The sequence below is a fragment of the Salvelinus namaycush genome, chromosome 8 (genome assembly GCF_016432855.1).
Source record: "Salvelinus namaycush isolate Seneca chromosome 8, SaNama_1.0, whole genome shotgun sequence".
Classification (NCBI taxonomy): domain Eukaryota; kingdom Metazoa; phylum Chordata; class Actinopteri; order Salmoniformes; family Salmonidae; genus Salvelinus; species Salvelinus namaycush.
Genome location: NC_052314.1, coordinates 53,289,148 through 53,310,544, shown reverse-complemented (window position 1 = coordinate 53,310,544; position 21,397 = coordinate 53,289,148). Strand labels below are relative to the sequence as shown.

At 42.8% G+C, this 21,397-nt stretch overlaps 2 protein-coding genes across 21 annotated transcripts in view; both read right to left on the bottom strand.

Moving 5' to 3' along the window:
* Nucleotides 1-21,397, bottom strand: part of LOC120052812 — a 292,808-nt gene that overhangs the window by 20,249 nt on the left and 251,162 nt on the right. The window lies entirely within an intron of this gene.
* Nucleotides 7,894-16,966, bottom strand: LOC120052817 (butyrophilin-like protein 8). 6 transcript variants are annotated; one of them, XM_038999986.1, is made up of 14 exons: nt 16,723-16,966; nt 15,484-15,546; nt 14,948-15,301; nt 12,947-13,111; nt 11,988-12,137; nt 11,683-11,781; nt 11,497-11,538; nt 11,365-11,394; nt 10,563-10,583; nt 10,400-10,465; nt 10,240-10,263; nt 10,059-10,103; nt 9,802-9,859; nt 9,078-9,190 (listed from the first exon to the last, which is right to left on the bottom strand). In XM_038999986.1, the coding sequence occupies exons 1-13, from the start codon at nt 16,760-16,762 to the stop codon at nt 9,828-9,830; spliced, it is 1,131 nt and encodes a 376-aa protein (XP_038855914.1). In that variant the 5' UTR covers nt 16,763-16,966; the 3' UTR covers nt 9,078-9,190; nt 9,802-9,827. The 6 variants fall into 6 exon arrangements, with proteins under 6 accessions (XP_038855909.1, XP_038855910.1, XP_038855912.1 ...); XM_038999987.1 differs by having other exon boundaries at nt 10,240-10,260; XM_038999981.1 differs by lacking the exon at nt 9,802-9,859 and having other exon boundaries at nt 7,894-9,190.

Here is a 21,397-nt window from a genome sequence, read left to right as displayed (position 1 = left end):
TCTGTGACTACACCAACATACCATGACTGTTTCTCTTTGCTAAAAATGGAATCTTCCCTCACCTTCACTTCCCAGTTTAACTGTCTGGAGCTGAATCTGTCCTCACTAAAGACATTAAGAGCTGTGGGAACATCAGTTACTTTTGAGTCCCTACAAAAAACATTCTCCCTCCATACACATCTAGGTTAGGGTGAGCAGACGTTGGGTCTAGAGTGATGTCCACTAAAAAAAAGAGAACAAGATTTGGTGAATTCTTTCACTCACATGATTTTCTGATATGGATGTAATTGAAGGTACAGCCATGTAATGACACTATGTTAGTTATTTGTTCATGTGTCCTACCTTTGAATCTCTTCACTTCGCCCCAGGCTGCAAATGAACAAATCAAATCAGAGAAACATTTAACCACTAATCTTATCAACAGAAATAGATATTGGGTTGTACCACCTTTTCATCTTATGGGTGTTCTTCAATAAATGCTAATAACCCTGAATGACTGTGCTTGTGGGGTGAATAAGATCTAAAAACCTAGATAAAAAGACATTAAATAATGAAAAGGTATGTCAATATAAATGTACCTTCAGGGACACATTTCTTCTGTGTAGTAGTTTCCTTGGCAGTTTGCATACCACATTCTGCATGAGTAAAACATGTGATTATTGACATATTATGTATTAATAATAAACTATAAATCAACCATATTGATCTATCTATATGTTCAATGCATGATACATTACTCATTGAGTTAAAGAGAATCCTTAGCTGCTACATCAACTTTTTACATATAAATTAATGATATACAGCGCATTCGGAAAGTATTCAGATCCCTTCCCTCTATCCACATTTAGTTACGTTACAGACTTATCCTAAAAATTTATTAAATACTTTTTTTCTTTATTCTTCACACAATACCCCATAATGATAAAGCGAAAACAGGTTTTCTGAAATTTGGGCAAATGTATTAAAAATAAAAAAACGGATAACTTATTTACATAAGTTTGCAGTTTTTTTTGCTATGAGACTCGAAATTGAGCTCAGGTGCATCATGTTTCCATTGATCATCCTTGAGATGTTTCGACAACTTGATTGGACTCCACCTGTCATAAATTCAATTGATTGGACATGACTTGGAAAGGCACTGTCACGTTCTGACCATAGTTCTTTTGTGTTTTCTTTGTTTTAGTGTTGGTCAGGACGTGAGCTGAGTGGGCATTCTATGTTGTGTGTCTAGTTTTCCCGTTTCTATGTTTGGCCTGATATGGTTCTCAATCAGAGGCAGGTGTTAGTCATTGTCTCTGATTGGGAACCATATTTAGGTAGCCTGTTTTGTGTTGGGGTTTGTGGGTGGTTGTTGTCACGTCCTGACCAGAGTTCTTATGTGTTGTGCTTGTTTTAGTGTTGGTCAGGATGTGAGCTGGGTGGGCATTCTATGTTGTGTGTCTAGTTTGTCTGTTTCTGTGTTCAGCCTAATATGGTTCTCAATCAGAGGCAGCTGTCAATCGTTGTCCCTGATTGAGAATCATATATAGGTGGCTTGTTTTGTGTTGGGGATTTGTGGGTGGTTGTTTCCTGTGTCAGTGTTTGTGCCACACGGGACTGTGACGGTTAGTACGTTTGTTGTTTTTGTATTTTGTCTAGTTTTCTTGTTATTAAATCATGAAACTTACCACGCTGTACATTGGTCCTCCGATCCTTCTCGCCTCTCCTCGTCTGAGGAGGAGGATGACTTAGACTGCCGTTACAGAACCACCCACCTAACCCGGACCAAGCAGCGTGGCAACGGGCAGCAGCGACAGCAGCAGCGGTACCAGGAGGAATGGACATGGGAGGAAATTCTGGACGGAAAAGGACACTGGGCTCACATTGGAGAATATCGCCGCTCTCGGGAAGAGATGGAGGCAGCTAAAGCCCAGGAGCGGTGGCATGAGGAGGCAGCACGGAAGCGTGGCTGGAAGCCCGTGAAGAAACCCCAAAAATGTCTTGGGGGGGGGGGGGGGGGGGATAAAGGGTAGTGTGGCGAAGGCAGGCAGGAAACCTGCGCCCACTTCCCATGCTTACCGTGGAGAGCGGGAGTATGGGCAGACACCGTGTTATGAAGAAGAGCGCACGGTGTCTCCTGTACGTGTGCATAGCCCGGTGCGGGTTATTCCACCTCCCCGCACTGGCCGGGCTAGATTGAGCATTGAGCCAAGTGCCATGAAGCCGGCTCAACATATCTGGCCTCCAGTACGTCTCCTCGGGCCGGTGTACATGGCACCAGCCTTACGCATGGTGTCCCCGGTTCGCCAACACAGCCCAGTGCAGGTTATTCCACCTCCCCACACTGGTCGGGCTACGGGGAGCATTCAACCAGGTAAGGTTGGGCAGGCTCGGTGCTCAAGGGAGCCAGTACGCCCGCACGGTCCGGTATATCCGGCGCCACCTTCCCGCCCCAGCCCAGTACCATCAGTGCTTACACCACGCACCAGGCTTCCAGTGCGTCTCCAGAGCCCTGTTCCTCCTCCACGCACTCTCCCTGTGGTGCGTGTCTCCAGCCCAGTACCTCCAGTTCCGGCACCACGCACTAAGCCTCCTGTGCGTCTCCAGAGCCCTGTACGCACTGTTCCTGCTCCCCGCACTAGCCTTGAGGTGCGTGTCTCCAGTCCGGTACCACCAGTTCCGGCACCACGCACCAGGCCTAGTGTGTGTCTCAGCAGGTCAGAGTCGGCCGTCTGCCCAACGCCGCCTGCACTGCTCGTCTGCCTAGCGCCGTCTGAGCTGCCTGCCTGCCCAGCGCCGTCTGAGCCATCCGTCTGCCCAGCGCCATCTGAGCCATCCGTCTGCCCAGCGCCATCTGAGCCATCCGTCTGCCCAGCACCATCTGAGCCATCCGTCTATACCGAGACTTCAGAGCCGCCCGTCTGTCCCGAGCCATTAGAGCCGTCCGTCAGTCAGGAGCCGCTAGAGCCGCCAGCCAGTCAGGAGCCGCCAGAGCCGCCAGCCAGTCAGGAGCCGCCAGAGCCGCCAGCCAGTCAGGAGCCGCCAGAGCCGCCAGCCAGTCAGGAGCCGCCAGAGCCGCCAGCCAGTCAGGAGCCGCCAGAGCCGCCAGCCAGTCAGGAGCTGCCAGAGCCGCCAGCCAGTCAGGAGCTGCCAGAGCCGCCAGCCAGTCATGAGCTGCCAGAGCCGCCAGCCAGTCATGAGCTGCCCTCCAGTCATGAGCTGCCCTCCAGTCATGAGCTGCCCTCCAGTCATGAGCTGCCTTCCAGTCATGAGCTGCCTTCCAGTCATGAGCTGCCCTCCAGTCATGAGCTGCCTTCCAGTCATGAGCTGCCTTCCAGTCATGAGCTGCCTTCCAGTCATGAGCTGCCCCTCAGCCCGGAGCTGCCCCTCAGCCCGGAGCTGCCCCTCAGCCCGGAGCTGCCATTAGTCCGGAGCTGCCTCTCTGTCCGGAGCTGCCCTTCAGTCCGGAGTTGCCCCTCTGTCCTGAGCTACCTCTCTGTCCTGAGCTACCTCTCTGTCCTGAGCTACCTCTCTGTCCTGAGATACCTCTCTGTCCTGAGATACCTCTCTGTCCTGAGATACCTCTCTGTCCTGAGATACCTCTCTGTCCTGAGATACCTCTCTGTCCTGAGCTGTCTCCTAAATCATGTGGGGGCCTTGGGGAGTATTCCTAGACCCAGACCCTCCCCTTGAGTTTTAGGGGTGCGTTCGGAGTCCGCACCTCAGGAGGGGGGTACTGTCACGTCCTGACCAGAGTTCTTATGTGTTGTGCTTGTTTTAGTGTTGGTCAGGACGTGAGCTGGGTGGGCATTCTATGTTGTGTGTCTAGTTTGTCTATTTCTGTGTTCAGCCTAATATGGTTCTCAATCAGAGGCAGCTGTCAATCGTTGTCCCTGACTGAGAATCATATATACAGTGGGGAGAACAAGTATTTGATACACTGCCGATTTTGCAGGTTTTCCTACTTACAAAGCATGTAGAGGTCTGTAATTTCTATCATGGGTACACTTCAACTATGAGAGACGGAATCTAAAACAAAAATCCAGAAAATCACATTGTATGATTTTTAAGTAATTAATTTGCATTTTATTGCATGACATAAGTATTTGATACATCAGAAAAGCAGATCTTAATATTTGGTACAGAAACCTTTGTTTGCAATTACAGAGATCATATGTTTCCTGTAGTTCTTGACCAGGTTTGCACACACTGCAGCAGGGATTTTGGCCCACTCCTCCATACAGATCTTCTCCAGATCCTTCAGGTTTCGGGGCTGTCGCGGGGCTATACGGACTTTCAGCTCCCTCCAAAGATTTTCTATTGGGTTCAGGTCTGGAGACTGGCTAGGCCACTCCAGGACCTTGAGATGCTTCTTACGGCGCCACTCCTTAGTTGCCCTGGCTGTGTGTTTCGGGTCGTTGTCATGCTGGAAGACCCAGCCACGACCCATCTTCAATGCTCTTACTGAGGGAAGGAGGTTGTTGGCCAAGATCTCGCAATACATGGCCCCATCCATCCTCCCCTCAATACGGTGCAGTCATCCTGTACCCTTTGCAGAAAAGCATCCCCAAAGAATGATGTTTCCACCTCCATGCTTCACGGTTGGGATGGTGTTCTTGGGGTTGTACTCATCCTTCTTCTTCCTCCAAACACGGCGAGTGGAGTTTAGACCAAAAAGCTCTATTTTTGTCTCATCAGACCACATGACCTGCTCCCATTCCTCCTCTGGATCATCCAGATGGTCATTGGCAAACTTCAGACGGGCCTGGACATGCGCTGGCTTGAGCAGGTGGACCTTGCGTGCGCTGCAGGATTTTAATCCATGACGGTGTAGTGTGTTACTAATGGTTTTCTTTGAGACTGTGGTCCCAGCTCTCTTCAGGTCATTGACCAGGTCCTGCCGTGTAGTTCTGGGCTGATAACTCACCTTCCTCATGATCATTGATGCCCCACGAGGTGAGATCTTGCATGGAGCCCCAGACCGAGGGTGATTGACCGTCATCTTGAACTTCTTCCATTTTCTAATAATTGCGCCAACAGTTGTTGCCTTCTCACCAAGCTGCTTGCCTATTGTCCTGTAGCCCATCCCAGCCTGTTGCATGTCTACAATTTTATCCCTTATGTCCTTATACAGCTCTCTGGTCTTGGCCATTGTGGAGAGGTTGGAGTCTGTTTGATTGAGTGTGTGGACAGGTGTTTTTTATACAGGTAACGAGTTCAAACAGGTGCAGTTAATACAGGTAATGAGTGGAGAACAGGAGGGCTTCTTAAAGAAAAACTAACAGGTCTGTGAGAGCCGGAATTCTTACTGGTTGGTAGGTTTTCAAATACTTATGTCATGCAATAAAATGCAAATTAATTACTTAAAAATCATACAATGTGATTTTCTGGATTTTTGTTTTAGATTCCGTCTCTCACAGTTGAAGTGTACCTATGATAAAAATTACAGACCTCTACATGCTTTGTAAGTAGAAAAACCTGCAAAATCGGCAGTGTATCAAATACTTGTTCTCCCCACTGTAGGTGGCTTGTTTTGTGTTGGGATTTTGTGGGTGGTTGTTTCCTGTGTCAGTGTTTGTGCCACACGGGACTGTGACGGTTAGTACGTTTGTTGTTTTGTATTTTGTCTAGTTTTCTTGTTATTAAATCATGGAAACTTACCACGCTGTACATTGGTCCTCCGATCCTTCTCGCCTCTCCTCGTCTGAGGAGGAGGACGACTTAGACTGCCGTTACAGTTGTCTTCTGTCTTTGTGTTCTATGCACCAGATAGGACTGTTTTGGTTTTGCCACATTTGTTATATTGTATTTTGTAGTGTTCACGGTTTTGTCGTTATTAAACATGATGAACACTAACTACGCTGCATCTTGGTCCGATCCCTGCTACACCTCCTCTTCAGATGAAGAGGATGAAATCTGCCGTTACAGGCACACTACTGTCTATATGAGGTTCCACAGTTGACAGTGCATGTCTGAGCAAATACCAAGCCATGAGGTCGAAGGAATTGTCCATAGAGCTCCTAGACAGGATTGTTTCAAGGCACAGATCTGGGGAAGGGTCCCCAAGAACACATTGGCCTCCATCATTCTTAAATGGAAGAAGTTTGGAACCACCAAGACTCTTCCTGGAGCTGGCCAGCCAGCCAAACTGAGCAATCGGGGGATAAGGCTTTGGTGAGGGAGGTGACCGAGATCCCGATGGTCCCTCTGACAGAGCTCCAGAGTTCCTCTGTGGAGATGGGAGAACCTTCCAGAAGGACAACCATCTCTGCAGCACTCCACCAATCAGGCCTTTATGGTAGAGTGGCCAGACGGAAGCCACACCTCAGTAAAAGGCACATAACAGCCTGCTTGGAGTTTGCCAAAAGACTTTCAGACCATGAGAAATAGATTCTCTGGTCTGATGAAACCCACTATTAGGCCTGAATGACAAGTGTAAAGTCTGGAGGAAACCTTGCACGATCCCAACAGTGAAGCATTGAGGTTGCAGCATCATGCTGTGCGGATGTTTTTCATCTTTCGAGGGAAAGATGAACGGAGTATGTTTAGTTGTGCCCCGGGGCCTCCCACTCTCTTTCTATTCTGGTTAGAGCCAGTTTGCCCTGTTCTGTGAAGGGAGGAGTACACAGCGTTGTTCGAGATCTTCAGTTTATTGGCAATTTCTCGCATGGAATAGCCTTCATTTCTCAGAAATTAAGAATAGACTGACGAGTTTCAGAAGAAAGTGCTTTGTTTCTGGCAATTTTGAGCCTGTAATCATCGAACCCACAAATGCTGATGCTCCAGATACTAAACTAGTCTAAAGATGGCCAGTTTTATTGCTTCTTTAATCAGGACAACAGTCTTCAGCTGTGCTAACATAATTGCAAAAGTGTTTTCTAATGATCAATTAGCATTTTAAAATTATAAACTTGGATTAGCTAACACAACGTGCCATTGGAACACAGGAGTGATGGTTGCTGATAATGGGCCTCTATGCCTATGTAGATATTCCATTAAAAATCATCTGTTTCCAGCTACAATAGTAATTTACAACATTAACAATATCTACACTGTATTTCTGATCAATTTGATGTTATTTTAATGGACCAAAAAATGGACCAAAAAATTTCTAAGCGACCCCAAACTTTTGAACGGTGGTGTATATGTATTTATTTTTGTACGGCTCTTAAAAGGCACTTTAGAGCATGTGTCATCCTGTAGCATAGCATTTTGAGGAAAGTTGAATTCAGGTTCAAAATTGGCTATGCACCGACGAGGGAAAGAGGTTGCGCCATCCTTCAAATGTTTTATAATATCTATGCCATTTAGCAGACGCTTTATAAGCGATATGGAAGAACTGGGACATTTTCAGCTTCCAAGAATTGTGTACAGATCCTTGCAACGTGCATTATCATGCTGAAACAAGGTGATGGCGGTGGATGAATGGCATGACAATGCGCCTCAGGATCTTGTCCCAGTTCTTCCATGGCCTACATACTCACCAGACATGTCACCCATTGAGCCTGTTTGGGATGCTCTGGATCGGCGACAGCGTGTTCCAGTTCCCGCCAATATCCAGCAACTTCGCACTGCCATTGTGCAATTGAAAAGGAGTGGGACAACATTCCACAGGCCACAATCAACAGCCGGATCAACTCTATGCGAAGGAGATGTGTCACGCTGCATGAGGCAAATGGTGGTCACACTAGATACTGACAGGTTTTCTGATCCACGCCCCTACCCTTTTTAAGGTATTTGACTAACAGATGCATATCTGTATTCCAGTCATGTGAAATCCATAGATTAGGGCTTAATGAATGTATTTCAATTGACTTATTTCCTGATATGAACTGTAACTAAGTAAAATCTTTTAAATTGTTGCATTTATATTCTTGTTCAGTACATTCAACAGCACAACAGTGAAACTTTATCAACAGATTACAGTCATTTATTAATTGGGACAACATTAACAGAACTGAAGAATGCAAAGGATATTGCTAACTTGTACTACAGTAGCTTCACAGTTTACATTCATAATCTAGCTACAGGTAGAAAAATAGTCAAAGATTTTTGGTTGATTTTATAAAACTCGCCAGCTTGTAGCCCTAAAACATTTGTATGTGTAAGTTTTGGTTCGTTCAGCTATTCTTAGGGGGAAAGAATACGGTTTTGGGATAAACGCAGAAAATAACGTCTGAACGTTAGGAATTAAGCCTTTGTGTTTTTTCTGATTGCATAAATGCTTTAAAAAAATCGAAGTGACGTTAGCTGATGAAAATTAGCTCTTAAGCCTGTGTTTACCACAGACCTCAGTTTCAAAGTTTATCCAAATACCCTACCAAAAATCCATTCATTTTCCAGTAGGGTTTGTTCAACGAACCATGGCGGAGTTATTTCCTACAAAAAGACGCCATTACTAGTGTTCTCTTTTTCTTGTGGCGTCTGAAAACATTTTGGGAAAAAGATACACACATTTACAATCACTGAATAACACAAAATGTATATAATGTATGATTCATTTGACATGAATTTCAGCTGCATCTCAGACCCTTTTGACACTATCGTGCTGACCCAACCTATACTGTGCTGGCTCTAATATTCTATTTTCACATTGTCCTTTCCGGCACGGCTACAGCAACTACAGTGGATGCTTAACCAGACCAGCTCAGTACAGCTCGACTTGGCTCAGTGGTGTGAAAATGGTTTTGGTATGCAAATCAAATTATTCTTATTGTGAATATGTCACGTTGTCCCGGGCTGAACACAGGAAAGTAGTTGAATGTCTTCACATCAGTAAAAGTGTAAAGAAGTGACTCTGTATCAACATTATAAAAAGACAGAGTGTGTCTGTCACAGTCTAGAAACACTCCCACAATAGTGAGCTCTGCCACAGTTATTGGTGATTGAGGGTCAGTATTGACATGGAAACCTTTTTCTTTATCAAAAGATAGAATCCAAAATCCATTCTGTGGAGTTAAAGGAACAATAGGTCTTCTCTCAACATTTTCTCTGGCCACACCAACATACCATGACAGTTTTTCTGTTGTTCCGTCCTTTACCTTCACTTCCCAATAGTGTCGTCCTGAACTGAAACTCTCTTGAGAAAATACATGGAGATGCATTCTAAAGCGTTTTTCTGTATCTTTTTCTTTAATGTAATGAGCCCGCTGCTTTTCTTGATTGACTCTAATAGCAGGGTGCGCAGTCTTTTCATCCAGAATGATGTTCTCTGGGGGAAATAGAAAGACAAGATTTCTTTCATTCACACAATATGATGGGATGGATTGGTAAGGATTTCAGATAATGTGGACCTGCAGGTAACTACCAAAATAAAGGAAACACTTGAGTAAATGAGGTTTCTGGTGTTTCTGTTAGGGTGTGGGGTGCTTTTTCCTGGCATGGTTAAGGTCCACTCAACCCCTTAGAGGGCCAGGTAAATGCCAATAACTACACATCCATTCTGAGTGATCACCTTCAACCTATGATGAACCATTTCTATCCTGATGGGAGAGGTCTCTTACAAAATGACACTTCCCCCATAGGGCACGAGTGGTCACAACGGTTTGATGATCATGAAAACAATGTAAACCATATGCCATGGCCATCTCAGTCACCAGATCTCAACTCAATTGAACACTTATGAGTGATTCTGGAGCGGCGCCTGAGACAGCGTTTTCCACCACCATCAACAAGAGAGCTCCAGACACTTGTAGAATCTATGCCAATGAGTTTTGAAGCTGTCCTGGCAGCTCGTGGTGGCCCAATGCCCTATTAAGACACTTTGTGGGTTTCCTTCATTTAGGTTGTTACCTGTATATTGTAATACTCTGATGAACATACAATTTTCCTGTCCTACTGTGATTTTTTTAACCTTTGAATCCTTTCACCTGGTGCCAATCTGCATTAAAAAAGTGAATTGTGAGTGTCCTGTATTTCAATTGTTCCAAAAATTGTATGAATTATAAATGGTTTAATGCTCTCCAACATGTCAGCAGACTTAGTTTTATGAACAATGCAAAAACTGTAATTTATACAATTTAGAGGGTAATGCATTTTTTCCCCCAGTATAACTTTACTTTTCAGATTAACTTCTTTACCAAATGCAATGTATTCTGTAGGAGTCTTCACTGTGGTTTCTGCCCCTAACAGAGCACATTTTGGTCATTAAATTGCAATTCATTATCATACATATTTTATTGATACAAAACTAGGCTACTACATTATTATCAAAGTTATAATAATACATCATATACTCTATATCATGATAGTGAACATTACCTTCAATGGAGTTGTTGGTCTCTGCTGAATGGAACAAGTGAAAGTTATTGTAAAAAGGTGAATGTGGAACTGGGACAGTCAAATCCTATTTTGATTATGTCAAATTATCATTAAATTATACAATTAAAAGGGTAATATATTTTTTATCCTATTACTTTACCTTTCAGATTACCTCCTTTTCCAGCTGCTCTCTGTCTGGTAAGAGTCTTCACTGTGTTTTCTGCCCCTAACAGATCACATTTAAGTAATATTGATATTCATCAGCTTACTACATTATCAAAGTTATATAATATCATATACAGTATATCATGAGTGAACATTACCTTCTATTAGGTTTTTTGTCTCTGTTGAATGGAAAAGGTGAAAGTTATTGTAAAAAGGTGAATTGTAGAACAGGGAGAGTCAAACGCTATTGAGATATGTGCATATTATGCTTGGTGTCAATGGAATGTTTCCTCATAAATAAGTTAGTATCATGTATTAGCATGTTTTAGCATTTCACCCAGAGATCAGAATGAAACAGTTACACTGCCGGCCCCTGTCCTAGCTGAGTTTGATTTGAAATATAGAGACACAATCATGTGAACATGAAATCCATCATGGTTTATGTTGTCATAACTCATCTCACACTTAGTTTATTTATCATACAGATCAGATGAGATACTGTTTCTGCACTTTTGGCATAACACATTTTAGAGAGTAAAGAAATATTTTCCCCCTATTACTGAATACCTTCCAGATTAATTTCTATACCAGCTGCGATCTCTTCAGTAGCTGGTATCTGTTCTTTGCTTTCTGCCCCTAGCAGAGCACATTTAGGTCATTATCCTGCAATCTATTATCGTAAATATTTAATTCATACAAAACTAGGCTACTAAATGATTATCAACATTATAAAATTATATTATCATGATAGTGAACAACCTGCAATAGTTTTATTTTGCTCTGTTGAATGGAGAAGGTAAAAGTTATTGTAAAAAGGTAAATTTTGGAACAAGTAGAGTCAAATTCTATTGAGATATGTGCATATCATGCTTCGTGTCAATGGAAAGGTTTTCTCAAAAATAAGTTAGTTGCCTGTATCTTATGATAGCCTTCACCCAGAGATCAAAATGAAACAATTACCTGTCGGCCTCTGTCCAAGCTCAGTTTGATCTGAAATATAGAGACAATTGTCAAAATAAAATAAATCGTTGTTTATGTTATGTCATAACTCATATTTCATTCTTAGTTTATTTATCAGATGAAATACACTACCTGAACTGTTTCTGGACTTTCGGGATGAAGACCACATGGACCCTAAAAGATTAAAAAATATATTATTATTTCAATATTTTATGGACAAAATCATTTCTGACACATTTCTCTACAGGGTCATTATTACTGTTATATCTTGCTCTTATAATTAAATCACAAATACTAATATGACTGAATTCCAGATACCTCTTCGTTTCCACAGGATGACAGAGCACAGAGCACAGATGATGACAGGAGACAGGACCAACAGGACCAGAATCAAAATGTAGGCTTCTTTGTAGACTCCTGCACACAGAGACTCAACATGGATCAAATGCCTCTAAAGCTCTCAAGACAGAACATCATCAGAACATCATCACAGTGAAATTAATTACCAAAATAAACTGTAGACACCACTTCAACATGTTCATCCTCCTCTAAACTAGTGTCTGTGGGATGGGGAGAGAGGGATCTGATCGTGGGTAGGATGTTTGTGTAGGAGACTAACTCACCAGGTACAGCTGTAGGAGCTGTGTATATAAGTGGCAGAATTCTGCTCTCTCTCTTCACCTCCTCAGACAGAGAGACTGTACAGGCGAGCCAGTCGGAGTATGAGGGAGCATACAGCAGCCAACTACTGACACTCACCAAGCCCTGGGGATCTGATACAGAAAGATGGGGAGGGGAAATCAAAATGTTCACATTGACTTTGTTAGGTTCTAAATATCAGAGTAAGAAATTGACGGACTCTATAAAAGCTCCATCCAAGTTTATTCACCCCAAAGGATCGAACAGCTGGACAAAAACATATTTCCACCAGTGGTGGAACCCCAAACCCCAATTTGGGTGGAGTCTCCTCCTTCTCTCTAAACATTACATTTCTATTGCTAGGCATGAAGTTAAGGGATACGGGCAATAAACTGTTCCTTCTCCCTTAATGTGACCTGACCTCGACCCCCTTCCTCACTAATCCACAGCTCTCGACCCTTATCAGTGCCTGCCAACATGTGATTGTCTTCCCTGCACTCAGTCCATTCCAACCTTAACAACATCCACCATTTTAGGGCAGCAGGTAGCCTAGTGGTTAGAGCGTTGGGCCAGTAACTGAAAGGTTGCTAGATCAAATCCCCGAACTGACAGGGTAAAAATCTGTCGTTCTACCCCTGAAAACAGCTGTCATTGTAAATAAGAATTTGTTCTTAACTGACTTGCCTAGTAAAATTTTAAAAATACATTCCTCCTACAGATAACCATTAACTTCTGGTGTAGACCCTAGACTACGGCACCACTTATTTCTCTAGCATGATTATTACAATTCTAAGTTTAGAAATCCGAACACATCAACTTACACAAAGTAGTGTAACTGAAAGTACACCACAACCCAGATCATATTTTACCCCAAACCACAAGTACTAGAACATTTGTGTCAGCAGAGCAGAGACTGTGTGAGGAAGTACCAAAATGTAATTACCAGAAGTGTTGAGTACTTCTTGTCCATTTCTGATCTCTGTCCCCTCTTTGTTTGTCCAGATGAGTTTAGGTTGTGGTGACCAGCCCGCTGATGAACAGGTAACGTTCACCTGACCTCCTCCTCCTCTTGCTTCAGCAACAGAGAGAACTGGTTCGCTACCTGTTACTAATGGACAGATAAGGGGGTACAAGCCACAACTATTAGGACACAGATTGAATGACAGAATCATTTGGAAGAATGCAAGATAAACTCAGCAAAAAAAGAAACGTCCTCTTACTGTCAACTGTGTTTATTTTCAGCAAACTTAACATGTGTAAATATTTGTATGAACATAACAAGATTCAACAACTTACACATAAACTGAACAAGTTCCACAGACATGTGACTAACAGAAATGGAAAAATGTGTCCCTGAACAAAGGGGGGGTCAAAATCAAAAGTAACAGTCAGTATTTTGTGTGGCCACCAGCTGCATTAAGTATTGCAGTGCATCTCCTCATGGACTGCACCAGATTTGCCAGTTCTTGCAGTAAGATGTTACCCCACTCTTCCACCAAGGCACCTGCAAGTCCCCGCACATTTCTGGGGGGAATGGCCCTAGCCCTCACCCTCCGATCCAACAGGTCCCAGAAGTGCTCAATGGGATTGAGATCCGGGCTCTTCACTGGCCATGGCAGAACACTGACATTCCTGTCTTGCAGGAAATCACGCACAGAACGAGCAGTATTTCTGGTGGCATTGTCATTCTGGGGGGTCATGTCAGGATGAGCCTGCAGGAAGGGTACCACATGAGGGAGGAGGATGTCTTCCCTGTCTTAGACTTCTCACAGTACAGACATTGCAATTTATTGCCCTGGCCTCATCTGCAGTCCTCATGCCTCCTTGCAGCATGCCTAAGGCACGTTCACGCAGATGAGCAGGGACCCTGGGTATCTTTCTTTTAGTGTTTTTCAGAGTCAGTAGAAAGGCCTCTTTAGTGTCCTAAGTTTTCATAACTGTGACCTTAAATGCCTACCGTCTGTAAGCTGTTAGTGTCTTAACGCCGTTCCACAGGAGCATGTTCATTAATTGTTTATGGTTCATTGCACACGCATGGGAAACAGTGTTTAAAAACCCTTGAAGATCTGTGAAGTTATTTGCATTTTTATGAATTATCTTTGAAAGACATGGTCCTGAAAAAGGGACGTTTCTTTTTTTGCTGAGTTTATGTATTTTACAATTTAATGTTAGATGGTTCCTCACTCTGAAAGTAGTCTATGGGCCAGTAGAAACGGTATTCCATTGTTTGGTTTTCTTTTTAAACGATCACGACAAACTTCACCTAACTTTAGCCACCGCTAGTTAACATTCAATAGGAGTGATAGGGGCATCCATGACATTTTCTAAATGGCCAAACAACTCAAATCAACTTTCAAATATTTAGTTCGAAGTTTTGTAGTGGCTGTACCCCCAATGCAATTGTAAACGGGTGGGTATAATTTGTGGAACGTTCCAAAAGTAATCTGTTCCAAACACTTCGTAAATAACAAGGTTGCCAACAAACAACGCATACAAAGTTGTATAACTGCAGAATAAGATATCGGGTAGGGAGTGGGCAATTTTGTTACTTTTTTCACTCACCACGTTTATTCTGAAAAATGTCTGTCCTCACTCTGGTAGCCTATTGACAAACATTAAGAATTAGCTATGTGGTGAGTTGAAGCCTATTCAGCAGATAGTTAGCTAGGTGAATTGATCATGCTACTTTGTATGCGTTTGTTGGCATCCTTGTTATTTACAAAGTTTTTGGAACAGATTCCTGTTGGAACATTCCACAAATTAAACCCACCCATTGTAAACTGAGAGGTGGCAAATATAACTGCCATTTTTTTTTACTCTGTGGTACCAAAGACTCCAGGGCCTGTATTCATAAAGTGTCTCATAGTAGGAGTGCTAATCTAGGATCAAGTGCTTCAGGGGTGACACCACAATACACAGTTTCACTGTGAGAGATAACCCTTACCATTCACTGTGAGGAAGACACTGGCCTTTTCATACCACTGTTTACTGGTGACTTGGCACACATACTCCCCCTTGTCTTCCAGTGTGACCCTCTCCAGTGTCAAGGACACGTTCCCCCTCTCCATCCCCCCAGTTAGAGACACCCTGCCACTGTACTGCGGGTCCACAGGGGCCTCCTGGATCTTGTGATATTTGTACAACAAGGCAAGACTGTGAAAGTTACTGGAACGATACCAGCGCACCTCCAATGGCTCAACATTGAAGAGAGGTGAAACTTGACAGAGTAGAGAGACAGAGGAGCCAGACAGGGTGGAGGTTGGACCATCAGGGACAGTTAAGGTGAATGTCTCCTGGGCTGGAGAGACAGGGGAGAAAGAGGGAGAGAGAAAGAGATGGTGACTGATTTGTGCTAGGGCCAGTATCCTGGACACAGATTAAGCATAGTCCTGACCTGGATCTCCATTGAAATTAATTTCTGTGTCCAGAAAACCGTTTCCTTTCAGTTACTTATGTAAGTAACAGTGTAAACATTCTCACCAGGTTGAGCTGCTCTGATGGGAACTGTGAGAGCAGCCAGTATCAGCACCCTCAGACACAACCCTGCATAAAAGATAAAGGAACATCAGTATGACATTATCAAGATTTAGGTGTTCGGTAGCCTGAGAGAGAGAAACATTGTAGGTACAATGTTTCTACACCTGTAGGTACAATGTTTCTACACCGTGCTTCTACACCTGCATTGCTTGCTGTTTGGGGTTTTAGGCTGGGTTTCTGTACAGCACTTCGAGATATTAGCTGATGTACGAAGGGCTATATAAAATAAACTTGACATACAAAGTATCAAAAAACTTAACCAATAAAGTTACAAAAATTGTCATAATGATTATGCCCATGTTGACTCCAATGCTTCCCACAGTTGTGTCAAGTTGGCTATATGTCTTTTGGGTGGTGGACCATTCTTCATACATACAGGAAACTATTGAGTGTGAAAAACCCAGCAGCGTTGCAGTTCTTGACACACTGAAACCGGTGCGCCTGGCACCTACTACCATACCCCGTTCAAAGGCAGCTAAATATTTTGCCTTGCCCATTCACCCTCTGAATGGCACACATACACAATTCATGTCTCAATTGTCTCAAGGTGTAAAAATCCTTCTTTAACCCATCTCCTCCACTTCATCTAAACTGATTGAAGTGGATTTAACAAGTGACATCAATAAAATATCATAACTTTCACCTGGATTCACTTGGTCAGTCTGTCATGAAAAGAGCAGATGTTCCTAATGTTTTGTACACTCATAGTCAAATCAGGTTAATTGGTAACCAGGTGAAGGTGAATGAACAGCCTGTGAGGCTGAACTTCGGACTTTCCGACATTGGTTTTATCTTTTTACTACTGCTACAGTATATTGATTAAATAGCCACACTAGCAGCCATTTTAGAAAAGTACACGCACAGTAGTTTAACTGGGTTTAATGGAAGAATATAGAATATATGCCTAATAGTGAGAGGCAAAAAACATTACTAGAAATAATACATTGAGAATAAATCTAACAAAATGTCCTATTACTATGTAAGGAAAACAACAAATGGAACAAATCCAAGGGGCAAGTCATGAATGTAACATTTCTTATAGATGCAATAGACAAAAGAAAGTGAAGAGTTGCGAGAAGGAGGATAGAAGCAGATTCTTTTCAATTAAGAGGTAACTGATAACCTTTCATTTAAATGTTAACTAATCTTTTACTGGAGAAGTCATAGAAAATACATTTGTACCTAAGTGCATGGTGCCTCGATTTCCAACGGTCGTAAACATCAAATGTATCCTCACTTTAGGGATCCTCTGATGATCCTATAGATTCATGACCCTCCAACATACATCGCGTGCATTTCAATTCTACCCTAAAATGAGAATGTAAATCGAATAGTTAGTAAGTGCGAAAGTCATTTTTCTTGCCCACTCCCTATTTTTTCATTGTGCTTTCACTTTCCCGTGTCTTGCAGCAACATGGGTTAATGGTTGACAAAAGGTGACTTTCCAGGTCCACACTACGCATCTCAGAAGATTGCTATATAATATTGATGTGATTCCGGAAATGTTAAACACTTATCCAGGTGTTGTGAGATCTGATAATATGTGTAGTGTGACTGTGAAAAAGACGACCTGGAAAGCCATCAAATCGACATGCCCACAAATCATGTAACCACAGGGGGGAAAATTGGGGTGTGCTCAATCAAATAATACCTATACCTGATTTTTTTCTTTACACTCAAACTCTGAATACCCCCCAAAATTTTGAAAAAATACACAACAGTGCCGAACCCTCTAAATAGATAGAAGGGAAGGCGCTGATAAATAGACAGTTCTAATCACCTTTTCAGCCTCATTCAGCCTATGACAACGCACCACCTTATGAATATACAATTCTTCTTTGCATCAACAGCCACGCCCCTTTCAGCAGGAGAAAGGGCTGAAAATATTTTTCGACTGGGCTGAAAATCTTCCCCTAGAAATGTACATTTCGAAAGCATTCCCCTTGATTTTTGTTTTCTATTACATTTTGAATGGCCACTTAGATACTTAAACATATGGAACGCAAATGCATTCTGTAACTAGAACGTTATAGCTATGTACCTTGTTGTGCACAAGTTAGGTCACCCGCTAACCAGTTTCGTTTCTATTCATTTGACTTTATCTGATGCAAGATGTCATCTCGTTGACCTTTGGTTCAGTAACTAGTTAGCGACCTACAGTTAGCTAACGTTAGCTCGTCTACCTAGCCAACTAGCTAACGTTAGTTAGTGCAGTCATTTAAAGATAGGTTCCGACCAGATGAGGTACTGATTTACTGTGAAAAGTTGCCCGCTAAGCTGATGTAGCTAGAAGAAACAGGCACTGTTGTGACAAATGTTTGAAACCAGCTGGGGTTGCTAGCTAGATAACCTAAGGTCTGGGTCATTAAGTCATATGTTTGCAAACGTCAGTAATCCACTGACAACGTCATGACAGCCTGGTCCAAATCTGTATGAGTTAAACAACATTCCTCAATCATTGTCATCCCAAACCCAATTGGCCGTACAAAACATTCAACAATAGCACACAGTGTATTGTGGACCAGGCTAGACTGACAGTATAGTTAATGAATGTCATACATAAACATAAGACCATGACTTTCTCTTCCTAGCACTCAGGGGCCCAGCCCACCAGTAAAGCTGTATCAGCACTGGGTCGACAGGACAGACAGAAGTGGCGCATCGTCGTACGGGGAGGTTCACAGTGACATCACGATGAGCTACAAACCCATCGCCCCTGCCCCGTCCGGCTCCAACCACACCCCGCCAGGTTTCCGCCGACTGTCAATTGGTTATTTTGTATCCACTATAATTTATATTTCTGTAGATGCACCCTCTACACTACCCATCTTTGGTTTGGTCTCCACCCAACTTACTGAACTCTCTACACTACCACAGTGCAGTCGATTCCATTCAATACATGAGACTTGTGGTCCTATCCCTGCACCTGCCCAGAAACTAGTCCAGGGAACACACTGCACGTCAACGGCCAACCTGAGTGTCATATAAACTCAGCAAAAAAAGAAACGTCCCTTTTTCAGGACCCTGTCTTTCAAAGATAATTCGTTAAAAAAACTATTAACTTCACAGATCTTTATTGTAAAGGGTTTAAACTCTGTTTCCCATGCGTGTTCAATGAACCATAAACAATTAATGAACATGCACCTGTGGAACAGTCGTTAATAAATCTTCTCATGGCTTGGGGGCGCTATTTTCACGTCCGGATGAAAAGTGTGCCCAAAGTCAACTGCCTGCTACTCAGGCCCAGAAGCCAGGATATGCATATAATTGGTAGATATGGATAGGAAACACTTTAAAGTTTCTAGAACTGTTTGAATAATGTCTGTGAGTATAACAGAACTGATTTGGCAGGCAAAACCCCTAGCACAATCCATCCAGGGAAAAATATTTTTGAGGTCAATCTGTTTTCCATTGAGTTTCTATGGTAAGCCTGTTTTAATAGAAATGTGCTTGCAGTTCCTATAGCTTCCACTAGATGTCAACAGTCTTTAGAAATTGGTTGATGTTTTTCTTTAGAGAAATGAAGAAGTACGGCAGTTCAGAACGAGGGTCCAGCCTTTGATGCGCACGACCTGGAAAGCGCTTTCTTTGTTTTCCTCTGGTATTGAACACAATTTATCCCATCTTAAATTTTATTGATTATTTACGTAAAAAAATACCTAAAGTTGTATTAGGAAAGTTGTTTGAAATGTTTGGATCAAGATTACATGGAACTTATAAGATATTTTGTAGTCATGTTAGGACACTAAATAGGTTTTTCTACTGACTCTGAAAAACACCAAAAGAAAGATGCCCAGGGTCCCTGCTCATCTGCGTGAACGTGCCTTAGGCATGCAAGGAGGCATGAGGACTGCAGATGTGGCCAGGGCAATAAATTGCAATGTCCGTACTGTGAGACACCTAAGACTGAGTTATACAGGCCAGTAATGTGAGATGCCTAAGACTTACTTACTGACTTACTTTATTGTCCCCATGGGGAAATTTTGTTGCAGTGTTATGTACACATTTAAAGTGGCGTTAAATACAAAACAAGATTGACAATACAACTTTCAATAACAGTCACGCACCAATAAATAAAATAAAATTTAAAATTTAAAATTTAAAAAAGAAGAAAAGACTAGCCTGCTGGCCTTACGGGGTCAATGGGAACATTTGCCCGAGCTATTTAAGAGGGATATCACACCTGGCACAAATGATTGTCTCGTTCTATTTTTCCTGCTGAGGGGTGCCCTATACCTGCGCCCAGAGGGGAGTAATTCAAAGTCCAGGTACAGGGGTGACTTGGGTCTAAAATGATTTTGTGAGCCTTACGGAGGGCCCTGACCTTAAAAATCTCATCCAGGCCTGTCTGTTTGACTCCAAGTACCTTGCTTGCTGTGGTAATAATCCTTCTCAGCATGTTTCTCTGACTGACAGTGGCATTGCCAAACCAACAAACAATACAAAAAGTTAAAATACTCTCAATAAAGGATTTGTAAAACAGAGTCAATATAGTACAGTCTATATTAAAAGAACCCAACTTTTTTAGAAAGTACAGTCTCTGTTGGCTCTTTTTGTAGATCTGGTCTGTACATTTACTCCACTGAAGCTTACTGTCCAAAAAGACACCCAGATATTTATATTCCTCTACAATTTCTATATTCTGGCCTCTGATAGATGTTGCAGAGGTAGGTGTTGTACGCTTCCTGAAGTCTATGCACATCTCTTTGGTCTTGTTAGTATTGAGGACCAAGTGTGATTCCTCACACCACTCTACAAAGTCATCTAGGACCGGGCCATGATGTTCCTCGTCATCATGCAACAGGCTGATCAAGGCAGTGTCATCAGCGAACTTAACGAGGTGTCTGTCAGTATGGCAACTAGTACAACTATTAGTGTACAAGATGTACAGAAGTGGGGACAAAACACATCCCTGAGGAGAGCCTGTATTGGTATTGCGTATATCCGACACATGGGGACCTATTTTGACTCGCTGTGAGCATTGGCTCAGGAAGTCCAACAGCCACAAAACCAGCCCCCCATCTAAGGAAAAGTCCCGAATGAGTCTCTGTGCCAGAATGTAGGGCTGGATTGTGTTGAAGGCAGAAGAAAAGTCAACAAACAGAACCCTGACATGGGATTTGGTACCTTCTAGATGTCTATAGACCATGTTAAGGAGGGTAAGAATGGCATCATCAACTCCTCTGCTGGTCTGATAGGCAAACTGAAATGGGTCGAGGAGCTTCTGGGTGACACTGAGAATATGACTTTTCACAATTTTCTCAAGGCATTTCATAACTAAGGATGTCAAAGCGACAGGGTGATAGTCATTCAGCACAGAGGGATTCGATACTTTAGGAATTGGTATAATTATTGATTTTTTCCACAATACTGGAACGTGTTTCTGGTTGAGTGAGGATTGGAAAATGTCTGTAAAAACACCAGCCAGTTGTTCAGCACAGTGCTTTAACACATGCCCACTTATTTTGTCTGGGCCTGGACTTTTGTATGTGTTACATCCCCTGAACAACTTTAGAACATCAGACTGTTGAACAACAACTCTCTCAAACATTTGTAATGATGCTTCCAATTGTTTTACCTCCGACACGAAGTTGTCTGATTCAAATCTTGAGAAGAAAACATTCAGTTCATTAGCCATGTTCTGGCCCTCATATCCCCCAAGGTCAGCACTGGTTTTTCCCCTGCCTATATGGGGGGCGCTAGCCATGGATTTAATCCCTTGCCAGGCCACCCTTGCGTTTCCTGAGGAGAGCGTCCTCTCCACCCTTTGCTTGTATGCCTCCTTGTCCACCAGTATCAGTCTTTTTATCTCACGTTGTACATCTCTTAAAGCCTGTCTATCACCCCCAGCATAAAC